The 13,131-nt window shown below is 45.1% G+C and overlaps 1 protein-coding gene across 3 annotated transcripts in view; it reads right to left on the reverse strand.

The window, feature by feature from the left end:
* Nucleotides 1–4,889: 4,889 nt before the first annotated feature.
* MLLT1 (MLLT1 super elongation complex subunit) overlaps nucleotides 4,890–13,131 on the reverse strand; it is a 40,302-nt gene continuing 32,060 nt past the window's right edge. For 2 of the 3 annotated variants that reach the window (XM_053297871.1, XM_053297873.1), the window contains exon 12: nucleotides 4,890–12,861. In XM_053297871.1, coding sequence (XP_053153846.1) covers nucleotides 12,733–12,861 — 129 coding nt within the window. In that variant the 3' untranslated portion in view covers nucleotides 4,890–12,732. The remainder of the gene's footprint in view (nucleotides 12,862–13,131) is intronic. The other variant, XM_053297875.1, reaches the window with a different exon arrangement.

Below are 13,131 nucleotides of genomic sequence, written 5' to 3' on the forward strand. Positions count from 1 at the left end.
GGTTTCTTTTTTTGGATTGTGAGCCTTTTGGGGACAGGGAGCCATTTAATTTTATTTATTTATATCTATGTAAACCACTTTGGGAACTTTTTGTTGAAAAGCAGGATATAAATATTCATTGTATTCACACTAGATTTCAGTAATTCTCATCTCTTGGGACAAAGGCTTTAAAAGGGACTTAGACAAATTAATGGATGACAGGTCTATCAATGCCTACTTGTCTGAGGGCTATAGGCCACCTCCAGCATCCTCAGAGGCAGGATGCCTCCAAATACCAGTTGCAGAGGAGCAACAGCAGGAGAGAGGGCCTGCACCCTCTTGCCCGTGGGCTTCCCAGAGGCATCTGGTGGGCCACTATGTGAGAAAGGGATGCTGGACTAGATAGGCTTCCTTGGGCTTGATCCAGCAGGACCGTTCTTATGTTCTCAAAGGGGCTCTGGGCTAAGGTTTATTCATTCATTGTTCAGTTTATATACCACTTTTCATTAAATAACCTCAAAGCAGTTTACAATATAATTAAAACAATGCATAATTAAAATACAAAGGTACAGATGATCTCAAAAAAACAAAAAGCATAATACAAAAGTACAGATAAAAATATAAGAATAACCTATATACAATTTAATATACCTATATACAATTTAATAACCCATAAAATAATAATACATAACACAAAGCAGCAGCAGTAAAAAGCAATACTCTCATTCAGCAGCCTAGGTGAAGAGCCCTGTCCTTACTTTTTTCCTAAAAACTGTCGAGGAATCTTTAGAAGATCCAAAAGGATCTCTCCAGACTGGGGGAGCAGGCAACAAAATGGCAAATACGGTTCAATGTTAGCAAGTGTAAAGTGATGCACACTGGGACGAAAAACCCCAGCTTCAAGTATATGCTGATGGGATCCGAGCTGTCGGTGACTGACCAGGAGAGGGATCTTGGGGTCGTGGTGGACAGCTCGTTGGAAGTGTTGACTCGATGTATGGCAGCTGTGAAAAATGCCAATTCCATGCTAGGGATCATTAGGAAGGGGACTGAAAATAAAACGGCTAATATTATAATAGCAATAGCAACAGCACTTACATTTATATACCGCTTTATAGCCAGAGCTCTCTAAGCGGTTTACAATGATTTAGCATATTGCCCCCAACATTCTGGGTACTCATTTTACCGACCTATATCATTTTGTATAATGCCCTTATACAAAATTATGGTGCAGTCACACCTGGAGTACTGCGTATAATTCTGGTCACCACATCTAAAAAGGACATTGTAGAACTGTATACAGGTGCAGAAGAAGGCAACCAAGATGATCAAGGGCCTAGAGCACCTTTCTTATGAGGCTAGGCTACAACACCTGGGGCTATTTAGTATAGAAAGAAGACAACTGCAGAGAGACATGATAGAGGTCTATAAAATCATGCATGGTGTGGATAGAGAGACATTTTTCTCCCTCACATAACACTAGAACCAGTGGTTATCCTATGAAATTGAGAGGAGAGCTGGTCTTGTGGTAGCAAGCATGACTTGTCGCCATAGCTAAGCAGGCTCTGCCCTGGTTGCATATGAATGGGAGACTTGATGTGTGAGCACTGCAAGATATTCCCCTCAGGGGATGAAGCCGCTTTGGGAAGAGAAGAAGGTTTCAAGTTCCCTCCCTGGTAGCATCTCAAAGATAGGGCTGAGAGAGATTCCTGCCTGCAACCTTGGAGAATACGCTGCCAGTCTGTGAAGACAATACTGAGCTAGATAGACCAATGGTCTGACTCAGTATATGGCAGCTTCCTATGTTTCCTATTGCCGGGAAATTTAGGACCAGCAAACGGAAGTATTTTTTCACACAACGCATAATCCACTTGTGGAATTCTCTGCCACAAGATGTGACAGCCAACAACCTGGATGGCTTTAAGAAGGGTTTGGATAACTTCATGGAGGAGGGGGTCTATCAATGGCTACTAGTCAGAGGGCTATAGGCAACCTCCAGCCTCAGAGGCAGGATTCCTCTGAGTACCAGTTGCAGGGGAGCAACAGCAGGGCATGCCCTCAATTCTTGCCTGTGGGCTTCTCAGAGGCATCTGGTGGGCCACTGTGCAAAACACGATGCTGGGCTAGATGGGCCTTGAGCCTGATCCATCAGGGCTGTCCTTATGTTCTTAAACCGAGGAGTGGACAGGAGAGCATTCCAAAGCCTGGGGGCATTGACTGAGGTTGCCATTTCCCTCTGGATTTCTGGCTATTTACCGCGTTTTAAGCATGTTCCCTGGTGCCCACTTAGCACTTGCCGATTCCTAACTTTCCTTTAAAGCCAAAAAGCTAAGCTCTAGCCCTTGTGGAAGTGGAGTTCAGGAGCAAAATGTGGGGTCACTCTTCTGTTCAACTGCTGGACTTGGAGAAAGGCAGGTGAGGGAAAAAAGGCTGGCTGGGTTCACACAATAAGGAATCCCCCTGAGGCATGTTGCCTTTATTTTTTGTCAGCAGGGGATCTCTATTGCAGCTTGATTTTGATGTAAATTACGGTTTGGGGCTTTATCGTGCAATCCATTCTGTGCATGCCTACTTAGAAGTAAGTACCACTGGTTTCAATCAGATTTTCTCCCAAGTAAGGGTGCTTAGGATTGCAGCATTAACTGAAAAGCTCAGTGTATTCCCCCCCCTACTGCTGTTATTAATACCTCAAACATAGAGTAGTCTTCATTTATTTTCTATAGATATGTCATTTTTGTGAGTTTTTAAGTTTTAGTTTAAGTCACCATGTATTTTCCTTCCCCTCTGCTCTTTTCCAGCCAATAGGCATTTTGGTATACCTATCTCAGGATGTAAATGGTGACAAGGCTCAAGAATGAAGGCCTGAATCCCTAGCACCAGTTTTGTAGGGTCAATTGTAGAATTTAGTGGTGATGGAAATGCACTCAGCACTGCTCCTCCTCGTGAGCTTTGTTTTGGTATTTTCCCCAGTCTTATCTGGTATTTTCACCTTCCACAATAAATAGCACATTTAAACCAATAAATAGCATGCTTATTCACTAATAAAAAGCATATTTGGGTACTGGGAAATTATCATTTATATCCCACTCTTCCTCCAAGGAGCCCAGAGCGGTGTACTACATACTTAGATTTCTCCAAATTTGTTGGAAAATGTATTGGAAAATGGAGTGGGGTGGTTGTCCACAGCTGGTGAGGAATCCATGGCAGCGGTACACACAGCTAATTAGACAAGGTTAAAAACTGAACATGTATGTTAGAAAGTTCTGGGATATGAAGTCTGGGTATGTTTAATGCTCAGGTAAAGAGACTCTCTCCAGCTATTGCTGGTAGATATCCAGGGCAGATACAAGTCAATTGGACAGTCTATCAGCTAATTTGCATAGCATGCAAATTAGGGTGCCCAGATTTTGAGCTTGAATATGGCAACCCTTCTCTGGGCAGGCTTTTTAAATTAGCCTCCCTCGCTTCCTTGAAAAGGTCCTTCCAGTTCAGTTATTAAGGCCTAGAAATGGTCAGTGTTTGGCCCTGCAAATGTGTGTACACATGACTGAATGCACCCTACTGGGGTGGGGGGGATGAGGGCATTTAGAAAGATAGCATCTCAGGAAGGGGAGGAGAGCTGGTTTTATAATCGTAAGCATGAATTGCCTCCTTTGCTATGCAGGGTCCACCCTGGTGTGCATTTGAATGGGAGACTACATGTGTGAGCACTGTAAGAGAGTCCATTCAGGGGATGGGGCCACTCTGGGAAGAGCATCTGCATGCCTGCATGCAGAAGTTTCCAAATTCCTTCCCTGGCATCTCCAGATAGGGCAGGGAGAGACTCCTGCCTGTAACCTTGTGGAAACCACTGCCAGTCTGTGAAGACAATACTTAGCTAGATGGACTAAGCTATATACTACTAAGTATAACTACAATACTAAGCTATATGGCAGCTTCCTATGTTCCTAAGGTATTTCCAACTTTGGGTCCCCAGAGGTCATTGGACTTCAACTCCCATAATCCTCAGCCCAAGTCTGAGAACCCCCAAATTAGGCCAAAACACTTCTCCTTGGGACTCTGGTTTTCTAAGGATATTTAAGCAATCAGAGTTCTCCAATATCAGAGAAAAGTATAGCCTTCCTGACACGCTCATTTTCTAGATGCAGAGTTTTGGTTTTTAATGGAGGAGCATTTCTTTCTGTGAATGCACCCCTGCAGCCTGGAATGGTATTGTGTGCAGTTTGGGTAATTGCTGTTTCACTTGCTGTTAATCCCAAACCCTCACGAGATCCAAAAGAATCGGAAGAGTAACAGATGAGGGATAAGTGGGGGTACTATTGAGGGAGCAAGGACATTGCCTCCCATCCAACCCTCCACTTTAGACCATCTGCAAGTTATCTTCAGATTATCTCTATGTCTAGCCAAGGTACTGACTCTACATGGTGGCCACAATTCAACCTCAAATTCGGCAAGCTTAAAACCCACTGAGATCAATTCAGGCTGAATTCCTTGGAGCAGTCTCAGCCTTGGGTCCCTACTGAACTCAGTGGCCCAGACTCCTGAGTCGCAAGTGGGTTAACTTGTGAACCGCCTAACCAATTTGAACTAAATTTGGTACAGCTGCAGGGACACATAGGCATGCCCCAATGACACAGTTTGTGATGATGTCATCCACCCCAATCCAAGATGGTGGATGTGTGAAATTTCTGAGGTGCAAGTAGGAACTGATTTGGACCAAATTTGGCACAGTTGTAGGGATTAGTTCTTACTAGAACAATTTGTTTTAAAAAGGGGTTCAGTTCAGGGGTTCCGGAGACACTGAACCAACTTCAAACCAGTTTAAACAACGGTCCACACAGGATATCAAATTCAGCCTTGCAGCGCCACTCTATAAAATGAATACAACGATATTTTCATAACTTGAGAAAAACATTTTTAAAACAGGTTTATTTTTGAGGTATTTTTAAAAAATAAAAAGGGTTTTATAAGACAATACACACACACACAACATGATAACACTCAGGAAAATAATCATAGAATTGAAAGCTGAGTGTCCAACCTATTTTGAACCAGTTCTCACTTTTTGCATTTAGAGGTTCAGATTTTAGATTCAGGGTCAGTTCCTGTTTGTGAAAATCCTTTCTGAACCAGTTTCTGGGTTCAGAAGTTATTTGGCTCCTTGATTATGTGATCCAGAGGGTTCTCTCTATCTTGCTTCTTCACAAGATGAAGTAGTTGCTTCAGATTTTGGGGAGAAACTTGTGTTGTATCTTGTACCCAACAGAAATGAAGCACATGCAAGTCTCCAGGCTGTAGGAAACTTCTTAAAACTGGACTACAATCCCCATCACCTTCTGCCACAAAGGTCCTTCAGCAGGGAGCGATGAAAGTTGTAATCCAACCACCATGTTTGAGAACCCTTGTCTCGTGGTAACAGTCATGCATCCATCTTGCTGTTACAGTTATCATGATTGCTACATCCCATTTGGACTACTGCACTGAGCTGAACTTGGTGCTGCCCTAGGGTTGGAAACCACAGTTAGTACAGAACACATCAGTGGGGTTGTTAACTGGGACCTGACATAGGGAATTCGAAGCTGCCAGCTGTCTTGGCTCTCAATCTGCTTCTGGGTCCAATGGATCTGCTGGGCCACTGTGCGAAACAAGATGCTGGATTAGACAGCCCTTGGGCCTGATCCAGCAGGGCTGCTCTTATGATCTTATGCTTTTGACCTTTCGAGCTCTGAAAATCTTTGGATGAGGCTACCACAAAGACTACCTCTTCCCACACAAAGCTGTCCAAATATTAAGATCTGCATCAGAGTCTCCTCTGGTGGTGGCACCCCATCTCCAGAATACTCTCTCCGCACTGAACCATCTTCTTCCTCTTATTCTTGCTTCTGCATAAACCACTATGAAAACCTTTCTGCTGAAAGGCAGAATATTTGTATAACAAATATAAAAATAGTGTGTTTATATAAACCACTTTCTGGGCCTGGTGTCACAAGCCCACTTTCCCCAGCAGCTGCCAAAGGCTCCTCCCACATGCCCACTCTGGAAAGGACTGGGCCTTACCAGCAGAAACAACATCGTTCTACGCCAGGGGACACGTGGGGAGGCTCACCATTTCCTTCCCTGCAATGTAGCATGGTGACCCAATAGCAGTAGGGGGGAAAGGCGCACCCCTCAGCTAAACAGGGACTCTCAGCCTTGGGTCCCTAGATGATCTTGGACTACAACTCGCCTCGCCCCCTGGCATAAATGGGATCTGGCCACTGTGGCAGGGGAGGATGGTGGTCCAAAATCATCTGGGAACCCAAGATTGAAAACCCCTGACTAATGGTCATATGGCAGCTTCCTATGAAATTTTGACATGAGTTTTCCTCTAGCCATACTTGTCTGTCCTGCATGGAGTGATGGTAAGTAAATGTTAAGAGGGAAAGAGAGGTGGAACTTGTCCAGTGTTATGTGGGAGATGGTGGAGACGGAAGGGGAGATGTGCTGGTTGTCAACCCTGGTTCACCATGTACCATTCTGGATGTAGTCAAGAGAAACACGGCCACGCATTCTCTTGTGACTCTCACCTTTATTTCAGGTTCTCTTTTTCCTATAAAACTCCTCCATAAATTTCACAAATTTAACAAAAAGTTTAAAAGTCAGGACAGAAAAAACAATCCCATAACTTATTACAAACATTTTTTTTTCCTTTTCAGTTTTTATCTTGGAATCACGGGCTGGGTGCATTTCTCATATCTGAGGAAAAAAGAAATCCCCTCCCAATACAACTTATTCATATCCTCTGTACATGACCAGGTATTTAATACCTTCACTCCCGGCAGAACACGGCCAAATCACAGACACCCACAAGAGGATTAAGTACTCATTTGCTTCCTTCAAGAGTGCAAACTCTCAACTTTTTCTTTTTTTGTTCTTGAGGCCTAAATACCCTCATGATCCCACCCCCCGCCCCACAATCAAATTTCAATACACATTATGACTGTTCAAGAAGTATAACAGTGTACTTTGCAGTAAAAAGAGTGGGGGGGGGGATAGCTGGATTCAGAAACATTGTATACATGATACGCAAACTGTTTTAATTTGCATAATCTGTTCAGGCTTTTCTAGTCATGGGGGCAAGGAGCTACCCAAAGCATCAAAGCCCAAGCTCCAGCCCATGGAAATCTTAACTGGCCTCTAGCCCAGAGGATTGCATCAGGTGTTAATCCTGTGCACTGGCAAGCATATCGTCACAGTCATGAGGGCTAGACACTTGCTTTTAAAAGAGAAGGAAATCAGGAAGGTGCATTCTGGAGCCAATAGCACATCCCATGCTTGTGTGTAATGACAGTGTACACACATTTTGATCTAGGAGCACCAAAGGACAGAAGCAAGAAAGGAAAACGTCTGAGACAACATGAAGGAGCCAAAATGATGACAGCCAGAATGATGCACTTTCCAATCCCTCTCATTTCCATGGGAGGCCGTCCCTTTACCTTTCTGAAACCATAATAGCGCTGCATTTTGGCTGGATGATGCCCACAATGCGGAGAGGACGTGGAGGTGGAATCAGGCTGGAGGACACTTTAAAGAGCTGACTGTTCAGACAAGTTCCACCCTGCCTCAAGCTAGCCCTCTAAAGGGGTCCCCAATGATGGTGGACTACAACACCCATCAACCCCTGTCTTTGACCACTGTGGCAGGGGACAGCAGGAGTCATAGTCTAACCATATTGGGCTTGCCTGCTCTAGAGGGCTCTTTTTTCCAGCAATGCCAATAACAGAAGAGGGCATGGCAGAACAAGGCGCTAGTTGAAAGGATGCCATTCTCTGAACCCAAGTTGACTTCAAGACCCCCCCACCCCACCCATTTGCACATATGTGGTTGAAAACCTTCCTCTAATCCAGGGGTTCCCAACCTTTTGAAACAAGTGTACTCCCTTCAGCTCAGATACCCTACAGAGATTTTTAGTGTGTGTGTCTTTGCACACACAAACCTAAATGCTACAATCATGCTATTCCAGTCACTGGCTTACATGCAGATTAAGTTACTCATGAATATTCCCACTGAAATTAATGGGACAAGTAAACTTGTCCCATTAATTTCAATAAGAGGGCTCATAAGTACTTAATGAGTACTGTAGTGACTGGAGTAGCTCACCTCATAACTGTAACATTTAAGAGTGTGTGTACACACACATACATAAACACAAACTGGTTAGGAAGACAGGCTGTACCTACCAAGGCCCAACAGGTAAAAACTGGAAGTTTGGGGGTGGGGGAGAATGAAATATATACTTATGAAACATCTGCATAATACATGAAGTTTCATTAATTGCATCACAGGGAGACGTTAATCTCTGAACTAGTTCTCTAGAAACACATATTCTTTCCACTTCCATACAATGAGGTATCCATGCAATGTCTCTACCCAAGCAACACAAATGAGTCTTTTCATTCTATCATTTTTGTCCTACTTCTACTTGCCAATTTGCAAAAAAATACATATCCTTAGGTCAGAGCTTTAAGGAGAAAGTTTGGGATTCTGCACATTTCAGCTGATTATGGCAGCCAGTCAAGATCTGCAGTCAACCAAAACAGAGACAAGACCCTACACCAGTGGTTCCTAGCCTGGGTTCCTCCAGATGTTGCTGAACTACAACTCCCAGCATCCCTACCTATAATATGTAGCTGGGATGCTGGGAGTTGTTGTCTCCTAGTCATGTGTTGACCTTCAGAGGCATTCTGGACGTTCAACTTTTGTACTACTATAGGGCAGTGGTTCCCAAACTGAGTTCCTCCAGGTGTTGCTGAACTCAAACTCCCAGCATCCCCACCTATAATATGTAGCTGGGATGCTGGGAGTTTTGAGTTCAGCAACATCTGGAGGAACTCAGGTTAGGAACCACTGCCATAAAGTAGTACAAAAGCTGAACGTCCTGAATGCCTCTGAAGGTCAACACATGACTAGGAGACAACCTCTCACCCTTCTTCCATGCCGTGCTCGCTAGATCAAAAGGTATGGCTTGCATTAAGTCTCTTAAGCTACTACTCCATGTTGCTTTTTAGAAGTTTCTTTCCCAGACATACCAATATTAGTGGCACCTCAATGGCTGAAGAATCACCAACTTTTTCAACACTTCTCTGCCTGATCACCTCAAGGCATCTTCTATTAGCCACAGCAGACCAAGTAGCCATTTAGAAGCCCAGCTTAAGGACCTTGGTGTGGCTGCATTCTTAACACTGAGTATATTTGCATTAACTGTTTGAATACAAAACAAAAAGAATGTAGGCTTACCCCAAACTGTACTGCTGTGTATGCTAAAGTGTACACAACACCTCCCACCCCACCCCCCATGTTCTGAAAGTGCCAGAGCTGGATCAAGTTGGTATTGCAAGCCCCCTACCCCCACCCCCAGAAATTTCCATCTCCAAGCTAAAACAGGAATACCCCAGAGGAAAAAACGGATCCCACCCACCACAGTTCCAAGATGGCGATTCCTAAATTTGTACTTTTACCCAGCACTGTTAGGCCAAGATGAGAGAACGAGCGACTGCAATTCTCAGTTTTGTGGAAAGATTTAGGCGGGAAGAGAAGTTAGCCCCACCAGAGCCCTTTAATACCGAGCAAAAAACAGACTATCGTTCTGCCAATTTCTGGGAAGAAAAGGAAGATCATGGCAAAGACACCCAGTTGGGAAGGAAAACGGCATTCTTTTAAAGCCTTCCTAAAACTCCCTTAAGGGTGATTGTTCAGAAGCCAAAGCAAGGTAACACCGTCCAGTCCCCCCCCCCCGCTATTATACAACTAGCCATTCACACACACACACACACACACTCTCTCTCTCTCTCTCTCTCTCTCTCTGTCTCCCCCTAGACATATAGGAACACTACACTGGACCCACAAACACCGCAGTCAGCATAAGAAAGAATCTACAATAGAATGAGAAAAAGGAGAGGAAGGGCGGCAGAAGAAACACCACCATCACGAGGCGGCCTGAAGTCGGAGCCATGGCCGCATTCGGGCTCCACCCCAGCCCCACAGCCTCAAACACTCTCTTGAAAAGGAAAAGACACTGAGGGTTGTCTTTTCGTGACCAGCGTGGCCACAGAGAAAGCCGCCATCGAGGCACCGGTGTTCTTGCGGGGGAGGGGAAGCAAGATACAGGGCTGGGGATGGGGGGGGGATCATTAAAAAAAAGGTCTACAAAATACTTTTGAGTGGAAAGAACCCACCATTTCCTACAAACTGAAGGAGTCTCTTTCCTCCACAGAATACTTGTTTCAGGAAGGGAGGCGGCTGTGACCTCACAGAGCCCCGCCAAGTGCACAACGAAGTACACGGCTCAACTGGAAGCATGAATCTCCACCCTCTCGGGTGCTTTGCACTGCCACTTTCCAAGCAACTTTCCAACGCGTGCTCGGGAGTGGGCAAAAGGGCTTGTGAAAAGCAGCAAGGGCTACACAGGGGAAGGGGGCGGGGTGGGAAACCTCAAGACGGGCTTTGGGGAGGAGGCCGAGTATGGAGCCCTCTTTCGAGGGGATTTGGCCACTGCTCCCCGGAGTCAAAAGCAGGCCTGGCCCTGAGGTTGCGTGGCTTCCGCATCGCTCACGTAGAACAGGGGGGCATGGAGGAGCACTGCAGAGCTGGAATCAGCAGCGCCTTCGCAGGACGGATCCTGGCACAGTGACGCAGCATCGTACTGCCAAGTTCGCCGCCAGACTGGCTGTTTTCCTGTTCATCGTGTGATTTTCAAAACTTCCTTGGCACACAATCGCCAGGCAGAGCTAAGGGCCACTTCCAAGAACCTTTAGAACTTGGCATGTTGTACAGAAAGACCATCAAGCGAGGGTACACAGACAGACGGGGAAAAGGGAAGTTCAAACAGGATTTCGGGGTCAACATGACCTCACCCAAATCAGCTTATTGCAACCTCAGTCTCTTGAGCTGTAACATTGGCATGATAAAAAGAAGGGAAAGAAGCCAGAACAGGGACTAAAAGTTTTTGTTTGTTTTTTAAAAGAGAATAACATGACTCAACACGAGCAAGGAAGCCCCTCAAACACCCCATCGTCAAGAATCCCAAGAGAGCTCAAAGCAAAAACAGGTCTCTCAGGCAAGCCCCACCCCCCACCCATGTAACATTTGGCAAAAGATTAAGACTTTTGTTTTGAAGACAAGCTGTGTCTCTAAAATATTAAAACCTAAGATTCTGTTATTTTCAATTAACATTTAGGGTCTTCCCCTACCCAATACACCCACAACTAGCTGAGCAAGGAATATTTACAAATATTCCAATTAGTGTTGACCTTCTCCTGCTGATATTTGTTTTAAAAGCAGATCTCTGGTATTTAAGAAAAGAAGAAGGAGAGAGAGAAACACTCACAAGAGATACTCCCTCAGTTTAGTTCGTTATTTCTCCCATCCGTTCGTTATCCCTCCCCACAAAGTTCGCTATTCCTCCTCATCCATTCGTTATCCCTTTGTTATAAGAGATACTCCCTCAGGTTTTTTGTTTTATTCCTCTGCATCCACCCACCCTAAGCTGCTATTACGGAGGCCAAAGGATAACGTTCCTTTGCTGAAACACAAAACAGCAATGGATGAGAATGCATTTTGGCAAGAAAAAGAAAAAGAAAACCCCCACAGTATTCCAACACTGATGGTGAAAACTACAAACAAGAGCGGTCCCTTTCAGAGCACAGGATGAAAGGTGTCGAGGATACCCAAGTGGCTTCTGGATGCCCAGAGGCATTTCACAAACAGGTTAATTCACCCTCCCCATCTGCCACTGTTTAAAAAAACAAACAAACACAAAACAGCCCACCCCCAACTCCTACACACACCCTTGAAACCTTAAGACCCAGTTAGGCCCTTCTTACACCATACATATATATATAATATATATATAAAATAGACAGCGTACAATAACGTAGTCCTTACAGTTAAAGCAGATCAAACATGGAAAAAAGGAGCGAGGCTTTCCCCAGGGGGACTGGATCCAGCACTGCGTCTAAAGCCTCAAGTGCGAGGAGGCAAGCGTCTCTGGGGGAAATGCAAGTTCTAGAAATTCCCGCGCACGCAGGTGTGACAAGCTCTAACTGCTTACCGGAGTCCAGGCCTAAACTGTAGCACTTCTACGCTCCCAAAGGTCCTAACAACAGGGAACCAACCTGACAGGACTCTGCTGCATGTCAAAACCACTGGGCCCAATCAGGGCGGATGTCTCTAGGCAGTCACATGATGAGGCCGGGCCAATGCCTGCCCTGATGTTGCACGAGTGCCTCTCCACGCAGTCTGGAGACGTGCGAATAGTGGGATACCCCCACACACTGCAGGCAAATTTCTGTCCATAGGTCCAGTGGAAAGAACAGCTCAATTGATTCCAAGTTTGAGAGAATGCCTCAAAAGTGCATTCTTCTCTTAAAAAAAAAAAACCAACAAAAACCCTCCTCGTTCTAAAATTAAAAAGCAGAAATTAAAAAAAGAGCGCAGCTGGGACCAGCGCGGCTTGTACTCTACCAGGTCCAAGGAAGCTTTCGAAGCGAGGGAGAACAGACTAGCCAACGGCAAGCGCTCGGCTGAAGCCCAAGAAGAGAAGCGCAGCGGGCAGCGGTGGCGGCGTGTTCCTAGAGCATGGCTGATCTCTAAGGCAGTGCTTCAGGTGAATCAAGAGGATAAGGCGGCGGCCAAGGGTCCACGGGTCCGTTTCCTGGTACCAAAGAGAAGGGGGTTCTGGTTTCAAAAGCAAAGTCCCACTTTGGAGGCCAAGGGTCACGTGGCCACGGCTTCCAGGTAGCTCTGCAGCTTGCGGACGGTCGTCTCGTCCAGGGAGAACAAGTCAAAGTCAAAGGTGGTGTTGGTGACATTGAAATGCCCAGTTTCCTCAATGAGGTTTACGATCTAGAGAGGAAGAAAAGATCCAGGTTAGACCCAAACCTGTCCATCTGCCTGAAATTCAGACAGGAAGACATTTGGAGAGAAAAGAAAAATTGGGGTGGGTGGGATAATTGGGATATTTGTAAATATCCCAAATTAGGATATTGAGATCCCAAGTGGGATACTTGTAAACATTCAAGTATTTACAAATATTTGAACATATTCAAATATCTTTGAGCAGTTCAAATTCAAATTTGGAAAATTGTCATGGGGAGGTGTGTAAATATTCCAAAT

Source organism: Hemicordylus capensis, chromosome 2 (genome assembly GCF_027244095.1).
Source record: "Hemicordylus capensis ecotype Gifberg chromosome 2, rHemCap1.1.pri, whole genome shotgun sequence".
Lineage (NCBI taxonomy): Eukaryota > Metazoa > Chordata > Lepidosauria > Squamata > Cordylidae > Hemicordylus > Hemicordylus capensis.